This window comes from Gobius niger (genome assembly GCF_951799975.1).
Source record: "Gobius niger genome assembly, chromosome: 10".
Taxonomy (NCBI): Eukaryota; Metazoa; Chordata; class Actinopteri; order Gobiiformes; family Gobiidae; genus Gobius; species Gobius niger.
This window is the reverse complement of record NC_136861.1, coordinates 27,290,539-27,317,518: the sequence shown is the minus strand read 5'-3', so window position 1 is coordinate 27,317,518 and position 26,980 is coordinate 27,290,539. Positions and strand designations below refer to the sequence as shown.

The 26,980-nt window shown below is 46.9% G+C and overlaps 1 protein-coding gene across 7 annotated transcripts in view; it reads left to right on the top strand.

Moving 5' to 3' along the window:
* Positions 1-25,877, top strand: part of tnrc18 (trinucleotide repeat containing 18) — a 46,294-nt gene extending 20,417 nt beyond the window's left edge. For 2 of the 7 annotated variants that reach the window (XM_079564118.1, XM_079564119.1), the window contains 28 exons: positions 313-417; positions 1,564-3,063; positions 4,890-4,977; positions 5,280-5,509; positions 5,950-6,096; positions 6,676-6,863; positions 8,820-9,234; positions 9,652-10,596; positions 11,202-11,347; positions 11,446-11,579; positions 11,677-11,787; positions 11,860-12,031; positions 12,114-12,417; positions 12,725-12,937; positions 14,870-15,034; positions 15,314-15,765; positions 16,138-16,275; positions 16,443-16,584; positions 16,669-16,786; positions 16,980-17,055; positions 17,135-17,243; positions 17,496-17,612; positions 17,967-18,119; positions 18,972-20,401; positions 22,662-22,988; positions 23,423-23,659; positions 23,733-23,807; positions 24,384-25,877. In XM_079564118.1, the coding sequence (XP_079420244.1) occupies positions 313-417; positions 1,564-3,063; positions 4,890-4,977; positions 5,280-5,509; positions 5,950-6,096; positions 6,676-6,863; positions 8,820-9,234; positions 9,652-10,596; positions 11,202-11,347; positions 11,446-11,579; positions 11,677-11,787; positions 11,860-12,031; positions 12,114-12,417; positions 12,725-12,937; positions 14,870-15,034; positions 15,314-15,765; positions 16,138-16,275; positions 16,443-16,584; positions 16,669-16,786; positions 16,980-17,055; positions 17,135-17,243; positions 17,496-17,612; positions 17,967-18,119; positions 18,972-20,401; positions 22,662-22,988; positions 23,423-23,659; positions 23,733-23,807; positions 24,384-24,590 (8,444 nt within the window). In that variant the 3' untranslated portion in view covers positions 24,591-25,877. The remainder of the gene's footprint in view (positions 1-312; positions 418-1,563; positions 3,064-4,889; positions 4,978-5,279; positions 5,510-5,949; positions 6,097-6,675; positions 6,864-8,819; positions 9,235-9,651; positions 10,597-11,201; positions 11,348-11,445; positions 11,580-11,676; positions 11,788-11,859; positions 12,032-12,113; positions 12,418-12,724; positions 12,938-14,869; positions 15,035-15,313; positions 15,766-16,137; positions 16,276-16,442; positions 16,585-16,668; positions 16,787-16,979; positions 17,056-17,134; positions 17,244-17,495; positions 17,613-17,966; positions 18,120-18,971; positions 20,402-22,661; positions 22,989-23,422; positions 23,660-23,732; positions 23,808-24,383) is intronic. The other 5 variants (XM_079564124.1, XM_079564121.1, XM_079564123.1 and 2 more) reach the window with 5 other exon arrangements.
* The last annotated feature ends 1,103 nt before the right edge of the window (positions 25,878-26,980 follow it).

The following is a 26,980-nucleotide window of genomic DNA, read 5'->3' as shown; positions in this document are numbered from 1 at the left end:
ATTGGCTCGGCCAGTTGACCCCGAGGACAAAATGAGTTGTTTTAGGCGGCACAAGGTCACTGATCTCTGCTCCCACGGCGCTTTAAACAAGTGACTCTACATGTACTCAAGTTTAGCGTCTCAGTGTCGTGTGATGGGCTAAAACTTTCTGAAGAGTATTTGTTTTCCTAAGTATAATGTCTAATAGACCTTACAACAACATTAGCAATTCATCAGTAGTTCCCAACTGTAAAACAAAACCACAAGGCGATGTCTGATGTTCCTTTTTAATCACTTCCCTGACATTCTCGGACCCGTTGTGTGTTTGCCCAGGCTACCCCCCTCTCCCGAGCAGCCTCTACTCCAGCCCGTACCTGTCCCTGGGGCATCTGGACCCGCCGTCGCTCTCCCAGCACCCGCTCTACGACTCCCACAAAGGTCAGTCCCAAACACGGAACAGAATTCACACCGACAGGCAGCTCATTTTTAGAGCGCGTCCTGTGACACCTCAGTGGAAGTGGGTTGTATGTTTTACTATTTTAGTGCGTGTTATGTTGAATTGGGCCAGTGCTCCAGCGCAGAAATAGGTGCTCAGAGCTGACAGATTCCGGCCTGAAGATTTGCTTGTAAAGTTCGGTGTTAAGTGTAACTAAAGGAGGGTAAGGTTGTAAGTTTGATACTTTATTGGCATTATCATCAGCAATGTAGGTTCATGGTCAGTTTCCGGTGTGGCATTACCCAAATTTTTCCAGCAAAAACGTGCTGGAAAAATAGCAATATACCAAAAAAAGTGACAGAAACACACGACTAAAGAGTGATGAAAAGGCATCAAATCAAGAAAATCACAAAAAAGCCACAAAAAAGTGACAAGAATTTCATGAAAAAGTGACAAAAGCACATCGAAAAACTGATGAAAACGCAACAAATGCTAAAAAAGTTCAATTTCGTAAGTCTTAACTTTCAAATGAGGCATTACACTGGCCTATAGGTTGTAAGCTCTTAAGGCAGGGAGCTTATAGATTTGGGTGGGCGGGGGTTAAGAGGTTAACTTTAGTGCAAAATAAGCAGCGAACAAAATAATTACTCAAATAAGAGTTAAAAAGTGAGTCTCACAGAAACTGAGCGTAAACGTCTGATTTACGATTCAGTAGTGACGAAACAAAGCATGAAATAATGTTAGAATCCTAGTCTTTCCAGCTGCACGTGAGGCTCTGCAGGTCTGACCACGAGCTCTGAGGTAAATAATGGCGTGTCTCACTTACAGCTGCGGCTTAGAGGGAAACTCGTGCTCAAAACATGAAGATAAATGTGACAAGTGCTGGGCGGCTTTTCTGTGCTGCTGTGTCAGGCTGTAGTTACAGGATGGTCGGGGAATGGATTTTCCAGCTTCCCCGGCTCATCCGGTTAAAAAAGCAAACTAGCAGGACTTTGCACCGGATTTTTTTTTTCATCCCGCCCCCTACTCGAACCAAGTAGGCGTCGCTTGTTCGTAATAGGTTAATCGTTAGTTCATTGGCTCTAGTGTTGCTTACAAAATCACCTTTCTGCTTGTTTTTAATCTATTATTATCTCGTCTGTGTTTAGAGGGATTTTACCTGCCTGCTTCACTGGGCGCTCTTCACCCTCCTGCTCCTCCGCCCCCCACGATCCCCTCCAGCTCCACCCCGCCACAGAGGACGACCCGGGACAACAGAGACAAGCCTTACAGAGGGGACAGGGACCGAGAGCGGGACCGGGACAGGTTAAGAGACGATCCCCGGCCGCACAGTGTAGTGGACCTGACCCAGGACAGCAGGGGGGAGGAGGAGCGCAGGGCCCGCAGCAGCGAGCGCGACCGAGAGAGGGACGCGGAGAGAGACGGCTGGACGCTCCACTCGCACCCCGGCCATCATAAGCTTTCGGGGGACAGCAGGTCAAGACCGTCCCCCCCACGGCCCGCTGGTTCATCACACAGACTGCACGGGGCAGAAACGGACAACCATTACTCGAGCAGTTCCGAGAGACAGCGGAGGAACGAGGCGGCCCCGGCCTCAGCTGGGACCCTTCACGCGTCCTACGGCCTCCCCCCACCCTTAACGTCCCGAGAGTCTATGAGGGAGCAGCGGATTAGTGCACCAACATATGTGCCTTCTGTGGAGGTGTACGATGAACGGGTCGGGCCTATCCAGATCGCCTCTCAAGCCCGGGACAATAAACACAGCGACAGGCACAGAGAACAGGAGAGGGGCCCATCGGAGCACCCGCGCCTCTCCCAGTTCAGCGACACAAGCAATCACCGAGAGGAGGGCTCTATCATCTGTTCCAACGGTTCCAAAAAGGGACAGGACAACTCGAGCCAATCACGGTTCAGCCCCGAAGCCCGGGACCTTCCCAAACACTCGCCCCGTCTGGCCTTAGAACGGGCCGCCGTCGATTCGAAATGGAACACAATCAGCCCGATGGCGAACTATGCCACGAGTCACATGGCTGCCCTCGCGGCCCAGCACGGACACGCACTTTCGTCCCCCCACAGCCAGCCCCCAGCCTCCCCCCACGCCGCACACAGGCCCAGAGTCAACTCCAGCCACAGCCACTCCCCTCACACGCCCACTGAGGAGAACAGTCAGAGGCGCTACCTGGACCCCTCCACGCTGTACAGGACGGGGGCGCCGCTCGTGGGGGCGTCCGGCGGTGGAGAGCGCGGAGGGGATCCGACTGAGGTGTCAGCCATGCAGAGCCTCATTAAGTACAGTGGCAATTTCAGCGCTGAAGGTGGGGGCTCCTCCAGGCTGGCAGCAGATGGCAGAGGGCCCTTCGGGGGGCTGGGGAGCATCTCCGCGGAGGAGCGAGAACGGGACAGGGAGAGGGAACGTGAGCGGGACAGGCTGTCGGGGGGCCCAACCAGTACAGGGCCACTGCGGGGGCCTCCACAGCTCAAAAGAGAGCAGGAGCGGCCGGACAGCGCGCGCTCGTTTGGTCGGGAGGGGGAAGGGGAGGTGCGACACCCACCCGTGGGCATCGCTGTGGCCGTGGCCCGGCAGAGAGACAGTAAACAGAGCAGTGGGACGGCTGATCCTCCCAGAGCCTTCCTGACAAGCGTCAAAGGTAATGAATTAGCTTTAGTAGAAAACACTCGTCACTTCACTGTGATCTGGGGATTATTTTTAATCATCATTCTTATGTTGCATGTCTTCAACTCTTCAACTCTTCAACTCTTCTATGTGGCGGCTTCTTTTACATTTCTTGTACATTTGTTTTTTTTATAGTTTGTAGTCTACACACTGAAATGAACCAAGAGGCAAATGAATCCTCATTTTGGTTTCCATGAATAATGGAGGATTCATTTTCTTCAGATCAAAGTCTTATTTTCTCAGCCCTGTTTGACTTTGAGGTGTTCATGCATAACGTGACTGGAATAGTTAAAACAAGTTTTTCTATGAATAACTAATTGTCTGTGGGGCTTTTGGTATATCGGTGGTCGCTGTGCTATAGTTTCAGGTTTAGGGCTGGTTCAAGGTCACACGGCGACAGTAGAGCTCTGTGCTGTGCCTTGTTTCTGTTTCCTTTCAGACGTCTCTTTCTGTTCTTCACAGTTCAGCCTCCTTTCATCTGATTGAATGTATCCTACCACCGCCCACTCCGCCTCTCTGAGGGGTCTTCTATAGGGCCACTCCTCCTTGTCCCACCTCAGGCCCCCTTCTTTGGCTCCACTCTGTTTTTAGCTCCCTCTGCTGCCCCCGGGCCCCTACACTCCCCCTCCATTCAACATGTCATTACAGAGTGGAGCTACAGCTACAAACAACTTTTCCGTTACAAAGACCTAGGTGTGCCGAGCAATGAACCCCACAATCAGACTGACTTAGCAGTGTCTGAAAATATTATTTTCTCTGCTCTTTGCACACATTCAGACTGTGTTTATTCATCTAGTCGCTGAAGAGTGGCTGCTTTAAAAGCCTCATTCTCTGAACAAGATGTGCAGGGACCAAAATGAAAGGGAAGAATGCTTGAGATGATGGTGATGATGATGAAAGTCTGGAGGAAGAGGGATGTGCTATTGGGACAAATGGACAGATCAATGTGATAACTGTGAAGTGTGCGTTATAGCAGGAAATCTGTGAGCTGAAGGGTGAGATTAGGACCAGCGGTGGAGGCATGGAGAGATGGAGGCGTGTGGCGTTGTGAAGCGGGAGGATGGCATGTGGGACAGACTCCCTGTAACCTTGGTAACGGCCTTGAAACCTTTGCTGGGAAGCATGTCAGGATTGTTAGTCTCTTGTCCCTGTGCAGCTGCACCAGGACAGCACTGAAGGGTTCAGCACACTTGTATTAAACCTTTCTCTCCATCTCCGCTGCTCGGGGACCTCCAGTCAGACGTGATGAGCTGGAAGAGGGTTAGCAGAGAGCGAGGAGGAGATCTCATGTTTATTCTGGATTGCTTCACTGCGTGAAGAGCAGTGTCTGCTTGAGTGCCATTCCCTTTTCCATAAATCTGTCTTTTGCCGCTGGCTCTCTAGTATGCTGCTGCTGGACGGGTTTCTGGTCTGTGTGCATAGTGGTGGTGTGTTGCCACATCTCTGGGGAACTAGACTAATAAGTGATATGAGCTGACACCCTGAGTGAGAGCTGTCTCTCTTGCACTGAATATTTCACTCTATAAAATGCTCGCTACAGTCCAGGCTCTGGTCTAACATTGTATTTTTAGCCACTTCCTTCTCGTTTTGACATATGACCACGTTATACAGCCACTGTCATTAAGCATTCTTCCTGTCTCCTTTCTGCTGTGACAGCTTTACCGGCTCTTCAGCACAAATCCACAAATAGCATTTTCTTCTCTTATATAGAGAAATGATTTTCATTCACAGTAGGATACAACTCAGATGGCCCTAACTAACTCCTGACTTGTTTTCCCCCCACCTTTGTGACGTGGACAGATGAAGAGCGAGGGGAGGAGCACCCTCGACACCGAGATGACCGGCTGCTGGGGAGCAGGTTGGAGCGTGAGCAGGAGAAAGTGCTCAGGTTGGCCTTGCACACAAGTGCGCACCAAAACCGTTGCATATCGAGAGGTCAAATTCAGATGAGGGGAAAAGTGAATGACCAGTGTGTTGAGTATATTTATAATAACACCTAACACTTGTGTAGCGTTTTTCAAGATACTAAAAGACGCTTCACAGATAAAAATCTCAATCTATAGAGCTTTGTACAGCAATACATTTGGACAATAATGTTTAACTTGTAGATTGAGGTGATGGGGGTGGACTCGGAGATGATTCCTTCTGCTTTCTGAATCTAAATGATCCTGCTTCTGCCCTGACATTTAGAGAGTCCAAAGAGCTGGCTGAGTTCACCCAGATGCACCCGACTCCTCTGTCCGGCGGCCTCGCCCCCAGTATGATGACGCCCACTCTTCTGAATCCCAACCTCATGGTGACGGGGGGAGCCGCTCTGTCAGGGGCAGGACGCTGGCCGCCCGACCCCTCAACGTTAACCTCTCACCCCTGGATGCCTCGCTCCGGGGCACCCCCAGTGTGGCTTTCCAGTTCCCCTTACAGTACGTGGATTTTTTTTGTGCTTTATTATCCTTTGTTAATCTTGTGGCTAACATTTAAATCTGTTTGTAACTGTGGGGGAGCCTTCTGATTGGCCACTTATTAAAGCGCAGTGTCGGTTTTGTCCGTTGATTCGCGCTGCAGCCGCCGTATCCCAGGGGTCAAGTGCCATAGACATTCCCAAACTTTGCAGGACATTCCGGTCCCTCTGGTCCAGCACGCCCGGTCCAAAAATAACAACAAGGCACATTCTCTCACTTTGTCATGCGAGTCTTCTTTGAACCAGACTTGGATAAACACCAAAATACATCCACTCACAGCTCCCTGAGGCGGAATTCGTCTAGACACATAAACAAATAAAGGCTTTGAGATGTTTGTATTAGTTATAATGACAAAGTATCTTATCTAACATGGTGTTTTTTGAATATTCTTTCCCTCTCAGGCCTCGGCCCTTCGTCCCTTCACCAAACCCTCCCACCAGGCTACCCTCCCTCTCTGGCCGGGTCCATGCCCCCTCCTTACCAGTTCGCCAGGGACCCCCAGTCTGGACAACTGCTAGTCATTCCCACTGAGCACCTGCCGCACTACGGTACGACTGTCATTTGGTGTTCGAAGTTGTTGGGATTGTGCATAAGCGTTTTTTAAGTGCAGTTTATTATTGTTATCGGTTCCACGACAGATGTTTTGGAACAACGGCGAATAAGCCAGTGTGAGCACGATCTCTCCGGCTCCATATGGCGCATTAGACCAAAGATTTATTACGCTCAAGCCGTTATGGAAGCAGCTGACAGGTTTAGAAGAGAACTCTTACGTAGTTACTAATGCTAAAATGACACTCATTAGAGAAGCTGTGGTGAGTTCAGAAGCGTATTTCTGTTTTTCTAAATCAATTTCAGTTCATTCTTTTAAAACGCCTTCACAGAATGGCTTACAATATCCTGAATAACTATCAATAAGTGCAGCATAAATGTGTAAAAGTGTGCATGTAAACATCGTCCGTTTCACCTTGTTGCTTAGAAATAGACTGACTTTACAACACAAATCCATGGCAACAAATCTGATTTGATCCCATAGACAATACAGCACATCTATCACAACACTGCATCTTAAAAGCAGACAATGGAGAGGTGGTATGAACATTCCTCACGGTCCCATGCTGTGTGCGTAGGGGGCGGTGAGGTGTTGGAGCGGGGAGCCCCGGTGTGGTCGAGTGTGTACGGTACAGGCAGCTCCCTCCAGCACGCAGCCCAGCTCCAGCTCCTCTCACAGCAACAGATGCTGCGACAACAGGAGCTGCTCATGATCCAGCAACACACCGCACAAGTCCTGGAGCTACAGAGGAACGTGCAGCTCGTCGTAAGTGCTGTTTGACTGACTGCTCACGCGGCTTAACACAGGCAAACAGGATTCTGAATAGAGGAATACGAAATGCACATAAAACTGGAAAAAAAGAGACTGAATGCACTCGCTTCTCTGTGGCCATATTCCCTTGTCTATATTGGAGGTCGATCACAGATTAAAGCCAATATCTCCGGGACCGAAAGTGATAGAGACTCGCTCTTTGCCTTGAAAAGAGCAAAGTCAGGGCTTTAAAACGTGTCCTCCCACAACTTCCTCGGCCTCAGGGGAACAGAGAAAATTGGTTTGCTACACTTTAGTTAAATACAGGTTTCACTAAACCTCAGTCACTATGGAGATGCCATATTTTAAAGCACAGAACCCGGAGAATTTAATCATTGACTTAGTTTTAGCCTCTGCAATTGTATTTTTGATGACCACGCAAAGCGCCGCAGCCAGCAACAGTATGCTAATGTTAACGGCAGCATGCTAATGCTAGCGCCAACTAATCAAAGCTGGGACAGAAACTATGATTGAATCACCTAAAGTAATAAAATAAAATCGGTCACTGCTGTAGTGGCCAAGTATTTGTTTTTTACAGGATTATATTTACTTTTGAAAAAAAAAGGCCAAAAAAAATAAGTCAGAAATATCGGCTGAGCGTATTGCCATCGGCCAATAAAAATAACCAAAAACTCGGCATCAGCCTTTGAAACCCATATTGGTTGACCTCTAGTCTATTAGTCCCAAGGCAATTTATAAAGGTGTTGTTTGAGGTCTGATTTTTCACTAATAGTTTACTTAATTCTGAAAACATATTGTTTTTGATCATTGACGCATATACTGTTTAGACCAAGGGTAAGTAATTCATGGGATTAAGGGCAGTTGGACCGCCAGAATATTTTTCTTTTTGCCAGAATGAAAGCATTTCTGTACATCGCATTATATAATGGAAGAGATGTGATGCGTACAGGATGTCTGGGTATAGCACTATTTAAACTGGTGCTTCATCCTCCCACTAATAGAGTTGGTGCCTCCACTTTTCTTTGCAGCCGTCACTACCAAGCCTTTATTTAGATGTCAAGACCTCTCACATTTAAATGACCCATCTTTTATTTAACCAGTGTGAAAGTCAAAAAATTGTGTTTTATGAGCAGCATTGTGCCTTCCCACAAATAAAGTAGTTTCCTGTTAATGACCTAATTATTCATAGCAGTCCGTGTCACAGGTGTGCTTTAATAGCCTCTGGTTGGAAGCGACACAGGTGGACCAGGCCATTATTCTCCTGTAAAACAGCAGCCCTGCATTTAGTGCTCTTGTACTATGTCAAATAACTGTGTTGCCTAGCAGTTAGTGAGGATATTAGTGTTGTGCGTGAGTAGCTACAAATATTTTGGAATATTTTATCTTTTTCTCGCAACTTTCACAATGTATTTTTAGCAGAAGCATTTAGAAATATAATTTTTGTTGCTATAAAGGTGGGGCTTAGCATTAGCTTTTAGCTCACTGACCACTGTGGCACGTCCTTTACAAACTTTACTAGTGAGTTAGTGTTGTTATTTGTCACATGCCAAAAGAGCTACTTCTCACTACTTACATTTTTTATTAACTTAAGTATGATGACTCAGAACTTTTTCTCCCCCATGGTACTCGCTATACGCTGAAGCATGGTGTACACGGCATGATTTTCATCTCAGATTTATCGATTTGCAGTTTTCGATGGGTCAAATATTGAATCATAGCTACGTCCAAAAGTTCATTGTACAGATTTTCTAACTATATAATGAAGGGCAACCTCTATATAGCCTTATACCAGCTCTAACAGACTGCAGTTGTATGCTAATGAAGCACTGCAGTGCCTCATATATGTGCTTTAAATAGCCCCAGGTCCAGGTAGGCTCTCTGACATTAAAGTCTAGTTAGTAGACACTGGTACCTGCTTCCCGCTCACGTGACCCTCTGTCTCACTCTCAGGAGCGCTTAAAAGCCAGTGAGCACCGTTCAGAGGTGGAAGACAAACCAGACAAGCGGAACAACGTCGAACCCAAACCGCAGCCCCCTTCGCTGTCGTCTCCGTCCCCCTCGGCCTCACCTCACCCCCGCAAGCCCGCTCCCCCGCCCCGCTCGCCGCCCTCGTCCTCCCTCACCCCACTGCCCCCCACGCCCTCTCCCGTGACCAGCCTCAAGTCGGAGGAGGCGGTGCAGAGAGCCTTGTCCCACCCGCCCACGCCTCTGGCCCACCCGTCCTCTCCAAGGTCCGCGTCCCCGCCGCCGTCATCCCCACGCCGGCCCAAGCGGGAGGCAGCTGAGGATGGAGAGCTGGGCAGGAGAGAGGGGCAGAGGGACGTCCAAAAATCCCACCATCCTCCATATCCAAGCATCTACACGGGTGAGAATTGATCTGCCTCAGCCGACACTCACATGACTCTTCTGGACTTCTTACAAGATCATTACAGACCATTTCCAGGTTGATAACGTTCACCTCCCGGCCTGAATAACAGCTGAAAACAAACCAAAACTTAGTGTGACTTAGTGTAATATGTTATACTGTCAATATTTTGATAATGAAGTGCAGAAAGGCCCAGTGACAGTTGAACATTAGCACTAGCAAAACACTCTTTCTGAATTTCATCAGCTACAAACTAGCTTTGTCATCGTGTTCAATCAGATTCTCAAATAAATAGAAAACCTTAGGCCAAAACCTTATTCAATACATGTCAAATAAATGCTGGAATGTTAGTTGCTGAAACAAACTAAAAAAAACTTGTCTTCAATCCCTGACACCATTGCTTTTATTCTTTAACAGATATTCCTCCAGGTTACCCGTACCAGCCCATTGCTGCATCATTTGGCGCACCGTTCACCTCATACCACGTCCCACCTTCCACCTGTTCAAACACAGACGTTGCCCCACCCCACCGGGCTCCCTCTCCCTCCAAAGCCCATCTACTGCCTGCACCCCATTTGCACTCGAGGTTAGTGGACTCTGACAACAAACCGCCGCCAAAACTAGAGTCGTCAAAGAGCGGCGCTATCCTCGATCTGGAACCCAGAGTGGAGCAGCCGTACGGGACGGCAGAACCACTGGGTCCTCTAAGACGCACTTGTAGTCCGGTCCTGACCAATCAAAAAGACAGGGAAGACCCTAAACCCCAACCAGCGACTTTGAATACCTCCATCGCTCTTCCACTCAAAGAAGTCCAGCCTGAGGAAATCGCAGCGGACGAGAAAATCAAAATGGAGGCGTTGCAATACTCGTATCACATGTATCCCGAACCTCCCACCCTCACAGAAGCAGAGCCCAAGTCAGAAATGATCAAAGACCCTCAGCAGACACCTTATCCATTATGTATAATCGCAGATACTGACGGACAGGGATCCTCCACCCACGAGCCCCAAGATCAAACCTCTGTGTATGAACCCGAGACACAGGACACGCCAATAAACCTGCACGGACCCATTGATACGGATAAAGTTGATATTCCGCCCACGTCAGACTCTCCTCTGCCTCTTGTCGTCGTTCCTGAAGATCCTATGGCAGGAATGCTTGCACTGCTGGCAGCTACTGAGATGGCCCAGGCCCGACCCTGCACCCCACCAGCTCCCACGCTCACCCCACAAATGGAGATGTCTCCCGTGAGCTCTGAATTCAGTGCGACCGGAACGTTGGAGATGGTGGCTTTAGAGGGAATGGCCCTGCTCAGCCAGATGGCGCAGCAAGAAATGGAAAACCTCAACAACAGTGGACAAGGTTAGTCGAAAAGTTGGTTAAGCTCTAAGAATTAAGGATTAGATTGGTTTGATGTTGAGCAACAATGATGTATAAAATCAAAATTCAGAAACTTGGTAGAAAGACGATAGAGTAGCTCTAAACGAGACCTCATGCAAAATAGACTTTTTATGAAGTTGTTCCTTCATTAAGACGCACCTGGAGTGTTATTCTACTTCATTCATGCAGTTTTGAGTTGTTCAGTTCACTGGCTGTTTCTTGTTCTACTACAGATGTGCTCTGATCTGTATTTCCTGGAATTTATTGCGTCATAGGGGAATACAAAACAGGCCTCCACATATTGATAAAAAAAGAATCCCTAATTCAGCACGGGACTCGATCTGAGCTGTTCTGCGCATAAAGAATCTATGGATTTCTTAGCATGCAGTTGGCTCAAAGTGAAATCTTTTTCTGTTTTATAAAATGACATTTCCACTGCTCCCTGCAGAGGGCGCTCCAGAAACTTTGACCAGCACCGTCTGTCATTAGAAACTTTTTTCTTTACATGGAATTTCATAATTGAAACGTTAAATATTAATGCTGAAGTGGTCAAAAGAGTGTTTCTAAGCCTAAATTATGTGTTACAGATGTGGCTTTGGCGGGTCTCGACTGCCTTCTGGAAGCAAGCCGACAAATACTTTTAGAAGCCATAGAAAAACAGTCTCACATCCAGCTGCCCCGAGAGTTGGACCCCAACAAGAAGTACAGCTGGAGGCAGAGGAAAGAGGAGCCGGTAGGAACAGGACAGAATATATCTACAAACTGCTATCAATGCCACAACGTCGTCTGCTGCTTTTCCTTCCTATTTTACATTGTCTGTTGTCCTTGCAGCTGTTCATTAAAATGTCCATGGACGTGCTGGACGCGGTGGAAGTGGAGTACCGCGTTCGTCTCGCAGAAATACAAAAGACCTACAAGGATAAACAGAGGGAGTTCAGCAAGCTGCAGAGACGCACAGACAGGCAGTGAGTGATCTTTTCAACACTGTCATACTCCAGGCTCTTATTAACGCATACCAAAAGCACACCTCATGTTAAACATTGACGCTACTTGTTCTCCCAGTGAGCGGCACCAGGATGACGACAGGCGGAGTCTGACTAGACGGGGCAGAGGAAGACCCAGGAAGAGAAAGCTGCTGGCCACTCCACCCAAACTGGACGGCAGGCCTGCAAAGTGAGCAGACGTTCTGAAATTTAATGCACATCTTAGTATGATAATTTTGTAATAAATGCCCTTTTGTTGTAGGGTTGGAAGGACAGTGCAATACTCTGAGGACTCCGAGGCAGGGGAGGGACAGAGGAAGAAGTTTCGATTATCCAAAGAGGATGAAGGCACAGAAGCAGGTCCTGGAGCAGTGAAGATCAAAAAGAAGAAAAAGAAAAGGGGTTGGAAAGATCAAGATTCTTCTAGTTTGGAGGTATGATTTAAGTGGTAAAGTGCTCGTAACCTTTTCATTGTGATCAGTGATAATGAGGTCTTGTTTTTTGTGTCAATGTCAGGTCCTAAAGGCAAAGCGAAGTCATTTATGTGAGCAGGAGCAGCTGGCGTCAGATCTGAACAGGGCTTTATCACTCTCACAGCTTAGCTCGCTGGCTTCATCACATAAACTCGGCTCCAGTAAAGTGGACAAGTCCAAAGGAAAGTCCTCTGAAAACCGTCTGAAGGACCGAAGCATCCACGCCTCTGTCAAAGGAACAAAGCATAAGATGAGTGGCAAGATGTCCTCCTCCGACAAGATGAAGAGCCAGAAGCAGAGACCCATGTTCTCCCCGCTGAGATCGGAGCTGAGCAGCTGCTCCAACAGTGAGTGCACATGATCAGTGTCAGTAACAGTCTATGGTCACATTTGCAGCCGGGTGTTGAGTTACTACAGTGATCACACAAACTGTACCAAACTAACACTTCATATTCCTTTTTAAGTTAATTATTGCATTTCCCAATCCACTCGCTCTTAACACTCTCTCTTAACATTTTCTAGTAGTTTTATGAACCTCTTCTTCACTTTGTATCATTGTGCTTTGTCACTTTGAGAATTTAGAGACATCATGAGTTAGACTCTTGTTTCCACTTGTGACCTCATAAATGATTAACCACCCTTTCTCTGCACCAGACTCTGATTCCGAGGAGCACATTTCGTCCCGAGGGGGCTGGCCCCCACTTTCAAACTCTCGCTCCTGTGATGATGGGACAAGGAAGAGGAAGTCCGCCATGTCACCGTCCTCTCTGCTGTCCAATAAGAAGTCTCAGAAGAAGAAACACAAGCACTTATCCCTTCTGCTGGAGGAGGCAGGCCTCAGCTCGTCTGACGACTCCTTTGATCAAGGTTACTGACCAAACCCTGCCGTAGAGCCCGACTACGTGTCTTTGAGCCGCCTCAAAATCTTTGTTTGCTTTTGTTAAAGCAGCTGCTTCTGGACTGTGCTATAGCTTGACAATTTCTACCTCATTTGCTGCTGGCTTCTTTTGTGAAGTTGCCTTTTAATAATAGTATACTTGATTTTATGGTGCTTTTTTATATTGCCTGGATTGCAACCTAATTTGTAGCATTTTGTACATTTGAAAATTGTGTGAATTTGTGAGATTTTTTCATAAAGTTGTATTGCAGTTTGGATACATATAAGCTTTATTAAAGGTGTTGATTTATTGGTACAGAAAGCAAAGCGCTGTGGTCCTTTTGTCTGCTTCATCTGTCTGTCTCTGTCTGTTTGTCCAGCAGCACTTCACACATCCTTTAGTGGCTCTTTGTCAAATATCCCACCAGAACTGAAACATCACTGTCAGCAGGTTTATACCTGATACATAAAGGATTTCACATGGTGAGGTCTGTTCACAGTAATGCTGAATGATGCTGCATTATCACATAGAACAGTTTTACAACAAGTCAAAGTGTTACTTGCTGTTGACAAAAAACAATCACAGGCTCTCGTGGCAGACCTCAGGATATTTGTACAAAAGAGCTTTGTCTACTAAAACTTAAAGTAACCCTTTCCCTTGCGTTGCTCTCTGACACCTTGCTCTGTCCTCTCACTGTTTCCCCTCTCACCTCTGACCCTTGACCTGTCCTACTCATGATGCTTTGAGTGTCTCTCAGCCTGTCCCATGAGCTTGTGCTGATGCTGCCACGTCATTACAGAAGCTTGGCCAGGACTAGCGCAGCCTTGAGCCTATGCTACCTCGCTTATAGCTAGTCTATGCTGTGGTTCAAGCTCTGCTCAAGCTAGACTGTGCTAAAGCCAGGCCATGCTATGGCTAGGCTGCGCTCTCACCGCTGCACTGCCCAGCCCCGCCCTGTCTGAGGCCACGCCCTCTCACCTGTTGAGTAAGTAGGAAGTGCCCCTCCCTCTATTCTTTATTGACCTCTAACATGTAAAGACATTGAATTAATCAGATCTTCAGTTCGTTTGGATCATTATTTATTTCACTATTCTCACTAAAGATCAGCACTGAGAGCCATGACTACCTCCTGCCCATTGGTCTCGAGCCCTTCTGGGGCGGGGCAGGACTGTAACCATGGTTACTCAAACTTCAAGTGAGCGTTATATAGGGGCCTCACAGGGCTGACCTCTCAGTGCCTGCTTGTTGTTTGTCTGCTTGCTTATGTTAACACAGTGGATGCACAGTACCTTTGCACATGCGTTTAATCTGAAATCATTTCGAACATACATATCTATTTACCTTTTACAGTAACTACTGATTCAAACAGTTTTTAGAGACTCTGTACTGTGCATCTGCCCTCCATGTTAACAGTCTAACCCCTGAGGAGCTGTTCCTCCTGTTTATCTGTTGCCATAGAGCTGCTAACTACCAGCTACTACTCACAGCTAACAATCCAAACGCCACTGTATATATCTGTGTGTGGGCGCTTTGTGTTTAATGTGCTGTTGCAGCCTGTCAGACTTTATGAAAAAAACAAAAACATTCCTTGTAGCTTTTTACTTCTTTCTTTCTCAAAGTCTTGGGGTTTTAAATAAAACATGATATCTGGGCTCTAAAGGCTTCAGTTGCTGTGTGCATCAGCGCGCGTCACATGCATGTCTTAAATCCCAGTCTTTCTGCTGTCTCTTGCTTACACAGCGTTAAAGGCTGGCTGCACTGGAGTGGATAGGGTTAACACTTCTGACCATGACTAGCTGGTGTTACATGTGCTCACTGCTTTGTTTTGTTTATTAACAGAAGGCTTTCCCTCTCAAACCTTGGGCTATATTCTCTCTGCAAACCAATTTGAAACTTATCTGTAACTTCTCTCTGGAAACAGAAAGCTCGGAGGATGATGAGGATGACTCAGAGTCGGATGACGGTGTCTGTGATGAGAGTGGACTGGGACTTTTAGCGAGATTCGCTGCGAGTGCTCTTCCTGTCAGCTCCCCTGCTCTGGGCCTTCTTCATAATGGAAAACAACGCAATAGACAAAGCACTCTGGGTATGTGTGAACATGTTATGTATCATACTTCTCTTTATGAGAAATGGCCTTTGTGTGGACTGAGTGACATCAGCTGTCAGGGTGTCTTCTCAGTATCATCTTATTGATCCTTAGTTAAATGTTCATTATCGCCATGGAGCAGGTAATGAGTCAGTCATTAATTATGTATTAGTTTCTAATGGACCAATATTCCATTCACAGGCACATTGATTAGAGATTGTGACTTGAGTCTATTACTGGGATCATGTGTAAAGTAACGGCCTGCTTTCTCCTCGTCAGGTTCCTCTGAGTGTGAGTGGTCAGACTCAGATCTGCAAATGAGGAAGTTTCCCTCCCTGCTTCACGGCAAACGTGCCGCCCCTGAGCTCCCCTTGTTGCCTCCTGTCACTCACCGCATCGAGCAGACCAGCCCCACGAAGCGAGACGACTCTCTCTCCATCAAACGCAAGGCTCTGTCCAAACCGCGGCCCTCGCCCCGGTCTCCACGGAGATTCAGCTTTGAACAGTCTGGCTTTGGGGGATTCAGTGAAGATGAGGGCTGGAACCGCCGTCGAAGTGAGAGGATCTTCCTCAATGACGCTACAGCATCAGCCAATCAGATGTCTCTGTCCTCCTGCGGCTCAACCAACCAGATGACTTCACCTATATCCAGCTCTGCCCCTTCTCTCTCCCTGAAACACGCCTGCAGACCGAAGCCCGCTCCGAGCAGAGAGGGAAAAGATGCAGTGAAAGTACGTCAATAATTAATGATTGTTTTTCACCTGCAGAGAGCAGCTGAAAACACTAAACATTAGCCTCCATCCTTTGTTTTCTCTCTCACTCCACTCCAAACTTTGATTCCGTCTAAGCTCTCATCTCTGTGGAAGCCTGTGTGTGTGCGTGTGTTTTAAGTGTGTGCATGTCACTGTGCCAGCAGGGTGCCCCTGTACATCAGTCACTGCAGTCCTCCCCTGCTGTCCCTGCCATGTTGCTGACAAGAAAGGACAACTGCAGGCATCCCACCCTCAGAGTGTGTGGGTGTGTGTACCAGAGCGGAAATCTGTCCAGCCCCAGCCTGTCATTCTCATCTGTGTTGTATTTGTGTTTGTCTTGTCTTAAATCAGAAGAAAAAGAAGCTGAAGGAGTCTCCTCTGCCCCTGAGCCCGTCCACACTGTCGTCCCCCGTCACAGAGGGACCTGTGCCTCTCAGCCTCAGTCCAGTGCGAAAGAGCCAGCCAAAAGCTAAGCCCAAACCCAGAGATGTAAGTAGGACGAACTCATTAATAAACTATTAAAGGTCAGCAACAACAACAAAAAAACAACACAAAGTTTTATTTTCAAAAAGGCATAGAGCATTGGACAGCAGTATAACGTTTGCTCTCCAGTCAGTGTTGTCAGACCTTTGAAGTGAGTGTTGTTGCATGTGCAGCCCTCCAGGGGGGCTGTGAGCCGCCTGATGGAGAGCATGGCAGCAGATGAAGACTTTGAGCCCAACCAGGACAGCAGCTTCAGTGAAGACGAGCTGCTCCCATCGTGTGACAGCAGTGCACCAGAGACATCCCCCCCGCCCGGTCAGCACTGAGCTACACGTGCAAGAGTAATATGCAGCTCACTGATCACGGTGTAATCTAACGCGCTGTTTGTGATGTCCTCAGCTCCAGTGCAGTGTGTCCTCGACAAAGACTCTCTGGTGGATGGGCTCCGAGTCTTGATCCCGATGGACGACCAGCTGCTGTACGCTGGGCATGTCAACACTGTACACTCCCCCGACATGTGAGTGTGCGAGAGACAACGGCAACCTTTGGGCTGATAATCGATCAATATAAAGTGCTCTGTATTTTACCATGCTGTCAGATCTACATCACAGGGACATTGGTTTAGCAGAGATTATGGGGAATATAGTGTAAAAAGGAAAGCGCATTGAGGAGTAGGAATCACTGATCTCTCTCTGTGTCTCTCTGCACAGATACAGTGTGGTGGTAGAGGGTGAGCGAGGGAACCGTCCACACATCTACTGCTTGGAACAACTTCTACAAGAAGCTGTGCGTTGACCAGACCTCTTGTAATCTCGCATGCACAATCCCCTTGTATTGGGCTGACTGTTTATTTTGTTATGTGCAGATTATCGATGTGAAGCCTCCGTCTGTGCGCTACCTCCCAGAGGGCACACGCATCGCTGCCTACTGGAGCCAGCAGTACCGCTGCCTCTACCCTGGCACTGTTGTCAACGGTACACACCTCCCACTTACATGAGATGATTCATCCTGCTCTCACAGACTGTATAATTGTAGCTGGCAGCACAAACAAACGCTGAGTTCCTTAACAAAGCTGCTGTCTCTGTGTTCACTGCTCTATAGGCCATTATTTAGAGCAATCAAACAGTAAAAAGGACATTACGTGTGTCTTTTCGGCGTCAAATGAGTTTTACAGCTGGGCTGTTACATTGTACAATTATTATAACAAGTGTGTTATTTCTTCTCAGGGAATTCAGACATTGATGAAGATGACAACCTCATCACAGTGGAGTTTGATGACGGTGACACTGGCCGTATCCCTCTGTCTCACATCAGGCTGCTGCCGCCCGACTACAAGATCCACTGTAAGCACTGGCCACACACACGCTCAAGTATAAAATATAGTTAAAATACGTCATCACTGCAAGTCTGTGTGAAATATGGAAGTTCAATCAGAAATAAAATACTAAACAAACATGACCTCTATAAAATGGAGACGGTTTAATAAAAATGTTGAAATGTTAATTATAAAGCCACATGATCAACAGGCAGCCTTTACTACACTGAACACATTGCAATAATTGAGTGCACACCTGCTGTTTGCGTTTTCCTGTAGGGAAATGGTTAAGTCCCACACTTCCTGCAGACATAATGAAAAACACAAGAGGCTGGTTGAATTCATGGTACCGTAAATGTTTATGGCTCTGGTGTGGTTCCAGGCGCTGAGCCGTCCCCTGCTCTGCTCGTGGCCAGCTGCTCCAGGAGGAGAGTCCGCAAATGCAGCAAAGAGGGCAAAGACACCGGGCCCAAACGAGACGAGAGCGCTCCGAAGATCAAAGGGAAGCCCGGCCGCAAACCGAAGCCCAAACCCGGTGAGTTGTAAACCTGCCGTTCTTCAGACACCTTAAATGTGTTGTAGCCAAGCGTTTACCTGCTGCATGGTTATAGCTCTGATATCGCACAGTGGCATAGTAGTTATCTTCCTCATCTCACAGAAGTAGTTGTCTCATTGAGTGTCCTCCATCTGGGATTTTGTTCACTGGGCGCACTTAAAGCCAGCATTTCAAAGGCCTGGCTTTATCCAACTCACCTCAGCTCTCTTGTATATTTCATCTCCATATCTTTTAATCCACAGCACAAATAAAGCCATTTGAGAAGCACCTCTCCATTGGGTTAATAATAAAGCAGAGATCCGTTGTGGTGTTTTTGAACTTTTTTCTTGATCTGCAATAGACTCCATTTATAACATTGTCTCTTGTGGTGTTCTTTTATCGCCCTCTAAATAGACTAACCGCCTAATAATAGCGCCCATCTTTTTAACAGTTCTATTTTAAGTAGCCTTTAGACAATATATTAAAGTTAGAGCAATGCATCCTTTGAAAATAATGGCCCGAGGGCTCAGAACAACTTTGATTTCCCGTTTGACCACTGCGGCCTCCTCTGATTCATTTCAATGAATTTGCTCCAACAGCCACTTGTCTGGTTGTGTGTTGCCACAGCTGTAATATACGGCATGTTGAGCGTGTGATTCGCTGACGCCGGGCTTGTTTTGTGTGAGTAAGCGCTTCATAAATGCAGTGGTTTCCAGAATAGTTTCCTCACTGATTTGTCTGCCATTTGTAGCCCTTACAGAAATCATAACACCGCAGAGTGAAGGCGTCAGCGTTTTAGAACTGACCCGAAAAGCAGCTGAGTGGGTAAAGTTTCTATTTCTTTTTTTGCAGAGATCGCCCTTAATCAGGATTGTCGAGAGAAGAGTGAGTCGTCTGTCTCGCGGATATCGGACGGGCCTCCTGCTAAACTGTCCCAGGACAGGGCACCATCTGCGCAGAAGGCCTGTCAAGAGAAGCCCAGGCCCGTCTCTCGGCCCAGTTTGGAGATCCAGCCCAAACCGAAAAGCAAAAGCTCATCGTCCTCCACTCCGACCACCAGCCCCACCCTGTCCAGCCCCGCGCCCAGAAAGGACGGCCAGAATCCCAAATCTGGGCGCTCGCTTCCGTCGTCGCTCTACCCATCCACCTACGGGAAAGTCCTGACCGTGGATCTCTACGCCGAGCCCAGTCTGACGTCCTACCAACGCAGAGATAAAGACGGCGCCATGAGTCCGACGTCGCACAGGCCGCTGTCCAAATCGGGTTTAGCCAAATCCAGTTTGACTCCCAATCACAAACCGCTGTCTTCGTCCAAAAATAAACCGTCCACCGATAACCACAGCAGATCTGGCCTTGGCTCCGGACTGATATCGAGTTCCCTTAACAGGCTTTCCACAAGCAAGCCCACATCTCTGAGCAGACCCACGTCCTCGTCACTACCCTCTGCCCCGCGCCCCAAAATGAAAATGCCCTCAGACCAGCTGATCTCAAGAACAAGCTCTTTGCCGAGACCGAAGCCAAGCTCCGCACAGAACGAGGCGAGACGTAAATCGTCGTCCGAGGAGCCTTTGGTTAAACTCGACCACGAAGGCGTCACTTCACCCAAGACCAAGAAGACGAAGTTAATGCTGCTCGAGGGGCGAGGCGTGAGGCGGGACCACGCCCCCATCGCAACAGCCAATCCGAAGCCGCTGAAGCCTAAAGTTCGAGATCACGTCCCGGTAGAGAAAGAGAGTCTGTACAAAGCGACGCCGCTGGTCAAGGAGAAGACGGACGGCGGGAACAGTAAGGGACATGCGGCCGAGAAGAGAGAGGAGAAGGTTAAGCGGGAGGAGGTCAAACGGGAGGAGGTCAAACGAGAGGAGGTCAAACGAGAGGAGGTCAAACGGGAGGAGGTCAAACGGGAGGAGGTCAAGCGAGAGGAGGTGAAGCGGGAGGAGGGCAAACGAGAGGAGGCCAAGCGGGAGGAGGGCAAACGAGAGGAGGTAAAGCGAGGGCCGCAGTGCAGCAGCAGCTCGGACTCGGACGAAGACCGAGGAGACAAGGACAAAGTAAAGAAGAAGAGGAAGAAGTGCACGTCCAGCTGCTCCTCCTCCTCTTCTTCCTGCTCGGGCTCCTCCTCCTCTTCCTCCTCCTCCTCATCTTCATCGTCGTCCTCCACAGACGACTCCTCCTGCAGCTCGGACGAGGAGCGGCACCACAGCCCTCCCCCAGGCCCAACCCCCCCACTGCCAGCACAGGACAAGCCCAAAGAGGAGGCCAAAGAGGAGCCGAGGGAGGAGGTAGGATTCCTCTAGAGTTTTGGAGTGTTTCATGTAATTGGCAGTTGGTGTGACTTTTTTAAGTGTTACCTTAATTAATTTGTTTGTGCAAATCGCAGAGTGACAGGCCTGTCTGCTCCTACTTAATTAAGAGCTCATGTTTTATCTGACATTTCATGAGAGAATGACAAAACTGAATCCTCACAAATTATAGCAGCATTTTAAAATTTCTGTTGCTAATAATGAAAACATTTACTGTGCTAAACAGCAGCAAAGCAAGCGGTATTTATGGACTTGATACTTCTTTTCTGATACAATGTAAACAACATCTTCTCTGATCCATTGACAACAATGATCAATCCACTAATGAGGGTGTTTTTCCAGCAGCCCTAAAACCTGCGATTGTCACCCCTATGTTTAAGTCTGGTGACAAACAAGATATGAACAATTATCGTCCAATAAGCATCCTCCTAGCTGCGTCAAAAGTGCTCGAGAAGACGGTGGCGGGGGCAACTTACCACCCTGCCTGTGGCGGGGCAACTTACCACCCTGCCTGTTGCTACTTCCTGGAAACTATCAGGGCATATGTGGATCAGGGAAGGGTGGTGTGCGCAGTCTTCCTTGATCTGCGTAAAGCCTTTGATTGTGTCAATCACCAGATACGCTACAGTAAATTTAATCAATGTTGTCTCTCTGAGCACACCCAAAACTGGATAAGATCTTATTTGAGCGACCGACATCAGTGTGAGTAACATCCAATCTGCATTTGGAGCCACCTCAATGGCCGTGCCGCAAGGGTCTATCTTTGGACCCTCATTTTTTCTACAGGTGAACCTCAGAAAATTTGAATATTGTTCAAATGTTCATTTATTTCTGTAATTCAACTTAAAATATGAAACTAATATATGATATAAACTCATTACATGCAAAGTGACATGCAAATTTACGGTTCATTTTCAAGACATTCTAATTTTATTAGATTTTTATTTGGGATTTTTACAAACTGAGCCATAATATCTGACTTGGCATGTAATGAGTCTGTCATACATTAGTTTCACAGTTTAAAGGGGTTAGATGCAAGTTTTATACCATTTTATACTCACTACTGCCTCAGGTCACATGTGTAACTGCAGCTTCTATATTAAGCTTGTGCATGAAGGCAATTCGGACCAAAGTAAATCTTTTTTAGTGACAGTGCAGGATTTTAGAGGCAGTTGTGGTGAACAGGTCTGGGCTCATTCTACACATTAGGACATTGCTGGAACATGTAGGGGGAGGAAAATACATAATTTTAACATTTTTAAACTCTTTAAGTTGAATAACAGAAATAAATGCACTTTTTAACAATATTCTAATTTTCCGAGTTTCACCTGCATATACATGACTGATGATACGGTGATCTTCACTTTTGGGGGAAACGAGCTGGAGGTTGCTGACAAATTATCAAAAGAGATGCAAAAAGTAGCAGAATGGCTAGAATCCTGCCTGACCTTAAACATGGATAATACTGTCTCAATGTTTTTTTTTCCAATAAAAGTAAATTACAAGTAATTCATATAAATGGACAAAAAAATGAATGAAACAAAATATTTAGGTCTAATACTTGATTCGAACCCTGGTTTTAAAAGTCGCATAAAAAACTTGGTAACAAATTGAAATATGACTAGATGAGCTTTAACTATAGAAATTCATTAACTATGGAAGCCTCAGATACTTACCTCAATACTATGATTGTTCCACATCTTCTATATTGCATGTCTAGTTGGTCTCAGGCGTGTAAAACATTGTTAAAACCACTTGAATCATTGTTTAAAAGAGCCATAAAAGTTCATGATAAAAAGCCTCGTCAGTACCACCACTGTACGGTACAAAGTAAATACAACAGTTTCGAAAACCTCATTAAATATAATAACATTTCTGCTCTATTTAAAATAATCCATAATAAGGCTGCTCCCCCTTTAAGATAATTTGTCACACTAAATTCGGAGAGAATTTCTAGAGCCACGCGGTCGAGAGAGAGCGCAGGGTTTCCAAGATGCAGAACCGCATTTGGTAAACAATCGTTCTCTCGAGCCTTTGGAACCCTCTTCCAAACCAAATTATTTCATGCACAAACCATTGTACATTTACACGCCTGACCAAACAGTGTTTATTGTCAAAGCAAACCTGTACTGACCTGTACTATGATGACAGCTCTTTTTTTTAGACTAATGTATTTTGTGCACTGTCCATGATAACATAAAATAAAATGAAATTACATTTTCGTCATTGATCTCTGCAGATGAAGAAAGACAAAGAAGTGAAAGAGGAAGAGTCTGCTCCTGCAGAGTTACCCTCAGCCTCTCCATCCACTAAGACCCCTGCCCCGGCTAAACCAAACAAGCCTGCTACAGGGAAGGGCTCCGGACAAAGGGGGCGTCCTCCGAAACAGAAGCCAGATGGAGGTGAGGGCAAGGTGGGCAGACCCAAGCGCAGAGAAGGTGTCCATCTACCCACCACCAAGGAGCTGGCCAAGCGCCAGAGGCTTCCCAGTGTTGAGAACAGGCCCAAAATCTCTGCATTCCTCCCGGCCAGACAGCTCTGGAAGTGGTTCGGGAAACCCACACAGGTGATTAGAGCGAGTTTCACTCCATTCCTCACTGTTTTCATAAACAAAACTATACAAAGAGTTTAAAAAAGTTGATATGGCACCATACAATGTACAGAGATGAGAGAAAGAAATGTTCTTGATGAATAAGCATGAATTATGTAATAATCAAGCTGCAATCACCAGAACCAAATGTAGAGCAAAACTCAAATAGATACTAATTAACAAAGCGACGACAACAACAAAACACTAGGTGCTGCTACAAATAACACATTACTAAACTAAACATTGAATGGATTTTTGGTGTTTTGGTGCAAATGCTGCTCCAAAAGTGCATCCTCTTCTTGAACCAGTCAGATTGATTTCAATGCTAATGTTATTGTTAATGAAATATGAATCTGGCTCTTACCAGGTTCCTTTACTCAGGCGTAACATGTGTCTCCTGCCCCTCACAGAGGCGCGGTATGAAGGGCAAAGCCAAGAAGCTCTTCTACAAGGCCATAGTCCGCGGTCGGGAGATGATCCGAATCGGGGACTGTGCCGTGTTCCTCTCAGCCGGCCGTCCCAACCTGCCCTTCATCGGCCGCATCCAGAGCATGTGGGAATCCTGGGGCAGCAACATGGTGGTCCGAGTCAACTGGTTCTACCATCCTGAGGAGACCAACCCCGGCAAGAAACTCACTGACAAGAAGGTAGGAGCGTCAAACATCAGCACCGAAAGGACACATTTTAATATTATATTTACTAAAGTGTCATGTTTAATAGAACTGGGACCAGATGTGTGGCCAGTCGATACCTGCTGCTCTGCACTCCACCATCCAGAGGAAAGACTTTGTGGAGGTAATTGTCTCATTTCAATTATGTTTTAACGTTGTTTAAACCACAAAACTTCAGTGGATTCTTTGATCTTTCCATTTTATTTACAGCTGTCTTCAATTCCTGTTTTCAAACCTTAATTGACAAAGGGAGCGAGCAAAGTTTAAATTGTAAATTGTGATGTAAACTCATTTACATTTTTGCCAACACATTCCAAACTGCTCACTAACTTTCATCAGACTAGGTTTTTAGAATGGGTGTTATTTTTGGTTTATGTATACCAAAAATAACATACTATGCTGCAGACACCCTGTAGCAGTCTGTGAATACGATTTACTGCATGGAGCACTTTGCTACGAGTCAAAAAATGGGGTATGGCCCCTTTAAAGAGAATAACGTTACCAGTCAAAAGTTTTAAAGCGCTCCAGTTTTCGAATCTAAGTTCCCACCTTTGACAGAGATAACAGCTGAACACACCTGTGGCATTCTTTCTATAATGGATACAAAATATTCTAGTAGTTCCCATGTAGTGTATGTAACTAATTGCCATCTTAAAAGGCCACAGCTTCATGAGACCCGTGTCTGTGTCTTTTCCTGCAGCGCGCCCTGTACCAGTCGTCCCACAGCGATGAGAACGACGTGCAGACGGTGAGCCACAAGTGCCTGGTGGTGAGCGTGGAGGAGTACGAGCAGATGACCCACACCAGACGCTACGCGGACAGCGAGGACCTCTACTACCTGGCCGGCACCTACGAACCCACCACCGGCATGATCTTCAACACAGACGGCGTGCCTGTCATCTGCTGAAACAACTGGCCCAATACGGACTTTTCCTGACACCAACACGTCCACCGCTGCACTTGTCCGGCTGCGAAACACTACACAGTATTATCCAGCTGCACACTCCGTTAACAGATCAGTGCTTGTCGTGCTCGTGACGAAGCGGCAGCAACTTGTACATGTAAATACACCGAACAGACAGTTATAACACACACGCATGTAAATACTCTAACACACAGCACAGTAATATAGAGGATCTATGAGTGTTTTATTTTCATGTAATAGATTTTATGTCCAGAGTACATTCTCTATAAGATGTAAACCGTCGAGAAGCTTTAAACGAACTGTGAAAGTCAAAAAGGAGCGGCGTAAAGCGCAGTCCTGGACTATACTGTCGTGATTATGATGTTGCCATGGTGATGTTACAGTCGTGTCAATGTTTTTAGACAGAACAGCGAGAGCGAATATGCACGGATATTTTCGAAGGATCGAGACTCCTTCCATTGCAACAGAGCACTTAAAATACTAATTTAAATCCTACAATTTCCTTAGACAATCCTTTCTAGGACAGGTCGAATGTTTGCGTGCTACAGAAATCTTTAGACTCCCTCAGAGACTCAGGTTAAAGAGAGAAGAAGGAACCTTGTAGTATTTTAAAGCACTTACCATCGTATTTTTTTTGTTTTGTCTTTTCACTTAAAGGAAACGATCCGCCCAGAAACACTATTGAAAAAGCTGCTATTGTTAGTGTTGTTTTCCAATTTGGCCCCAAACCGACGTCGTGCGATTCCCTCGGATCGCGAAAGAGGATTCTGGGAAATGTAGGACACCCTTCTTATTTGTGGGAATGCGTGACTAATAAAAAGTACAGTTGTGAGCCTTCATCACAAAGTAACTCCTGCAGCTTGTTTATGAACAGCGTGGGAGCCGCAGCGGGTGGATTTTTTCCTTTAAAATGTTTTCAGAGCTGTAAACACTGCGGTCGGACCCGAAAGCCTCAAGGCCCCAATTAAAACGGCGTAGATCACTTCTGAACACACGCCTTTTTTTTTGTTGTTGTTTTTTTAGACGCGTTTCCACAGCCGCCGTGTGCGTATCTATGTGCAGCCTCGGTGTATCCCACGTTTTTGTGCTTTCACTTCCCCTCTCCTGCTGCCTAACGTGTGCCCGAAAAACACCGCCCAATGATTGATTACATTCGACAAGAGTGCACTTTGATTGAGACTCACCGGGTCTCGAACGTCTTCCTAGAGTACTTACTACGAGGCCCCCTCCGTGTGCCGCGCCCTCTTGTCTGACTTGTCCCCTCTTTGCTGCTTTTACATTGTTTTCTACGTGCCTCGTCGTGTGACTGTTCTCGGGCTGGACAGCTGAATGTGTCGCGCTCAGGGTTGTGAGCGCTTGGGCCGCCTTTTTTTGATTTCCAGGGCCTTACAGTAATCACGAGGATAATGATTCACCAAATCTGCCGTCAGCCCCGCCCCCTTCCTGTCGCTTTCAGGAGCCGTGGAGTTTCCCGTTTTACACATTCACACGAGCCCCACGGCGTCGACCACAGATCACTTTACGCGCGCACTGTACAGCGTGTTTTTTTTTCTTTTCTACACGTCGTTACCGTGGCGCCCTCTCTGCTCATCGGCAGAGGCTGATTGTCTTGTTGATATTCAATAAGTTTAATATTTTCTACTCTCTTGAGATTGTTTGCTTAGAAATGTTTCTTTCTGGCTGTACAGATTGCTGCGTGAAAATGATTTCTTGCATCATCCGGTAAAGGATAAGAGTACATATTCTTCAGAGCAGATATAATAGCCGTCACCGGGAAAAGTGTAAATAGATGCTGCTAGTCTGTTAGTGTTAAGCCCGAGTGCGTGTTTTTTCGAGGTAGCAATACTATTCAATCAAACCCTGAAAAATGTTATTCAATCGCTAGAAGCCCCACCCCCTTTACCGAAGCTGCTGCTCTTCCGTCACCTTTACCTGAATCGCAAAGCGCCAAATAGATGATCCATGACGCGGACTCGCAGAACAAGTGCCCCGTTTGTGAATGTTTGTTTGAGGACAGACACACGATCCGCTTTACCCCCAACCTCCCCCCTGTGAGGTGCGTCTCTGCCTCCCAGTCTCCGTTCAACCCACCCAAAGCCCAGTCCGTGGCCTTTAAACAGGGTCCGACAAAAAACACTTTAGCTCCACTTTGCCTTCGCTTTGATTTAGTGTCATCATTTCAACTCCAGAGTGTTCATTCGTTTTATTCTTTACTTCGGCTTGCCTTTCTTTTCTTTTCTTTTTTGCTGTGACATTTCCCTTGCTTCCCCTCTCTGAACAATCGTCCAGCCTCTCAGGCGTTACCGCTTGACAGGCTCCGGGAGCTAGCTGCTAGAAAGAGAGGGACGGGAGATGGAGCTTAAGAGAGAATG